The 3145-nt window shown below is 45.9% G+C and overlaps 1 protein-coding gene across 1 annotated transcript; it reads left to right on the forward strand.

Annotated features, from left to right (window-relative positions):
- The first annotated feature begins 293 nt into the window (after nt 1-293).
- GPR88 (G protein-coupled receptor 88) lies at nt 294-1295 on the forward strand. Its single transcript, XM_085600114.1, has one exon. It carries the CDS (start codon nt 294-296, stop codon nt 1293-1295), a length of 1002 nt encoding a protein of 333 aa, XP_085456240.1.
- The last annotated feature ends 1850 nt before the right edge of the window (nt 1296-3145 follow it).

Below are 3145 nucleotides of genomic sequence, written 5' to 3' on the forward strand. Positions count from 1 at the left end.
AATTCATGGGACGTGGAGTGATTGAAATGTTGAGTGTAATGAGGCAGATAAGAGCTCGGCGGCTTCCCCCGGGGAGACTGGAGTGATGTTAACTGGCACTGCTTAGGGGCTTCGTCATTCGGTCCGCTCAGCTCTGATGTCAACATTTCATCTGTCAGAAGCCAGCTATCTCCAAGTTTCCCATCCACCCATCATCTCCAGCGCGTCTTCTCAGGGAGACCATGGCTTTGGTTCCGACATGGGGCTCCCCTTTTTGCAGCTGAGGTGGGTATCGGGATTGTGGGACCCCAACCATGACCAACTCCTCGTCGCCGTCCAAACTGTGTGGGGACTCCACTGGCGCAAAAGTCATTGTGTCCCTACTCTACGGCCTGTTCTCTGTCGCGGGCACCGTGGGCAACCTGTTGGTCATCTACCTCATCTTCTCTTTCAAGAAGTTGAAGACCACCAGCAACGCCTTCATCTTCAATGGATGTGTGGCCGACCTTTTGGTATGCGCCTTCTGGATGCCACAGAGGGTGATCCTCATCTCCAGGTCCTGGGCTGTGAGCTCTGCCTTCTACTGGATGCTCATGGAGGGGCTCCTTTTCCTCTGGGTGACCGTCTCTCTGTTCTCCCACTCGCTCATTGCCCTCAACCGGTATGTACTGATCACGAAATTGCCTGCAGTCTATCAGACCATCTATCAGAAGAGGAACACCGAGTGGATGATAGCCATGTCCTGGGTAGTCCCTATAGTTTTCCTGCTGCCTTGGATCTTCGGGCAGAAACTCCATACACCTGCTAAGTGTCCCAGCCAGAGGCTCCTGGTTCTTGTGGGTAAGGAGGTCCACTTGTCCAGTTCATACACAGCGGTCCTCTCAGCAGTGACCATCCTCGGTCAGACCTCCGTCCTGATCTACTGCTACTTCAAAATTTTCCGGAAGGTGCAGGTCAGTGTGAAGAGGGTCAGCGTGTTAAATGTTCAGACCATGCCCCATCTCCCCAACTCTTGCCCCAGGAAGGACAAGCGCCTGGGGGTTTATGTCCTCTGCGTCTGCTGCACCTTCATTGTGTCCACTGAGCCGTATGTGTGGGTCATCTTGTGGGGATTGGCCAGACCCATCGCTGAAGGACTGCAGACAGCCAGCTGGATGGTCTTCTGCCTGCTCTTTGTGGTCAACCCTTTTATGTACACCTGGAAGAACGAGGAGTTCCGCAGGTCCTTCAGATCCGTTGTCCGACTGGAGTTTTGGAAGGGTTCCACTGTTGGCGTGGAGACTGTCAGTCGCACAGTCTCCCACATTGAGACATAGCTACAAACCCTGCTCTTTGTGGTCAGCCCTGTTTTGTGGCCTGGATGGCGTTCAGATCCATTGTCAAACTAGTGTTTTGGAATGGTCCCGCTATTGGTGTGGAGACTGTCAGACGCACAGTCTCCCACAATGAGCCATAACTACAAACCCAACTGTTTGTGGTCAACCCCTTTATGTACGCCTTGAATAATGAGGAGTTCATTATGTCCATGTTTGAACTGGAGTTTTGGGAAGATTGACCTCCTGATGTTGAGACTGTGAACTGCGCAGTGTCCCGCAATGAGCCAGAACTGCGAACTCTACTTAGGACAAATCACCACCTAACTTTGGGTGGTCGGAACATTTCTAAACTATTTGAGAACTTTTATTTACATTTTCGAATATCAAGGTTGGTAGACATATTTTTCTTAATTTGAATATTAACTTGTGGCATTTGATACTTCAAAAAGACCAACAATTGATTTTAAAACTTGTCATGTGTTCAGGTTCGAAATAAATTATATATTTTAGGTTTAGCATAGTTGAATACTGAGATTTTTTTGTAAAGCAACATTATTCTTCCGTTTTTCTGATATGCAATTAGACAACACTCACTTCAGTGCCGCAGTGACGTTGCAGAATCAGCATAGCTATTTGAAGACTCATGCTAGTTTATTTTTCTAGTTGCATATAGAGAATGCACTATTGTGAAGCGTGCTGAAAGTTTCAGGAAATCAGCTTCCCGCCCAATGCCTGGATAATGGAACTGGTCTGCCATTTCACATTGAGACACCATAAACTTGATTCGCATTAAAACACCTACAATACATAGCTTGTTTGTCCTTCTTTTGAATTATACACATGAATATAAATCCTTATGGTAAAGGTCAGGACAAACAAACAGTTAATTACCCCCGTGCCTTTTGCAGAAGATGCCACAAAGTACACAAGTCCTAGAAACATAAAAACGTACAGAAGACTGGTGAGGTAAGTATATGAATTGTGTGTACCTTAATATATATTTTGTTATATACACAGTACACAATATATGCCTGGGATGAATTTAGGGTTAGCAATTGCTCCCAGTAACCTTCCCTAACTGATGAGGGTACTTCACCTTCAAAGTGTGTGACTGTGGACAGATTAAACTATAATGTTGTTGCCATCTGTTTCGCGTAAAGCGAGAGTTATTTGGCATGTAGGGACACATGTCCGCCCGTCAGGATTGACGGCTCGCAATTTGCGATTTTTAGTGACTCGCAATTTGCGACTCGCAAAACCAGATGTACAGCAGTGTCTCATACACTGTTTGCGATTCCCAATTGGGTCGCAAGGGACCTGCTTCATTAATATTCATTAGGCAGGTCACAATTTATTTTTAAATAAAGCAGTTTTTTTTTTATTGCAGCCAGTTTTCACTAAAGGAAGACGGGATGCCTTTCAAAAATGAAAATGCAACTTTTTTTTTTTTTGAGTGGGCAGTTGTCCCTGGGGCCATTGCCTGCTCTGAGAGAATGTTGGCGCTCCCATTCACACCCCTTCCAGTTTGCGAATGGCTTACCACCAATTTGAAATTGGTGGTAATCTTTGAATGTTTTGCTACAGCATTGCCAATTGCAAAACATTGATACATACCAGTGCAACCCGGTATTAGGAAGGAATGCCCTTAACACACCCCTTCCTAATAGTGACTAGCAAATCCTATTGTGCGAGTCGGTAATAGGTTAATAACACGCAAAATAGGGTTGGTGCATAGGAAAATGCATTTTACCGATCGCAAATGGCCCGATGGGCTGTTTGTGACTGGGTAAATTCCTTCTACATCTGGCCGTAGTGTGCAGGTATTTTCAGTTACTGAATACCTGCATTTC

This window comes from Triturus cristatus, chromosome 4_2, assembly GCF_964204655.1.
Source record: "Triturus cristatus chromosome 4_2, aTriCri1.1, whole genome shotgun sequence".
Classification (NCBI taxonomy): domain Eukaryota; kingdom Metazoa; phylum Chordata; class Amphibia; order Caudata; family Salamandridae; genus Triturus; species Triturus cristatus.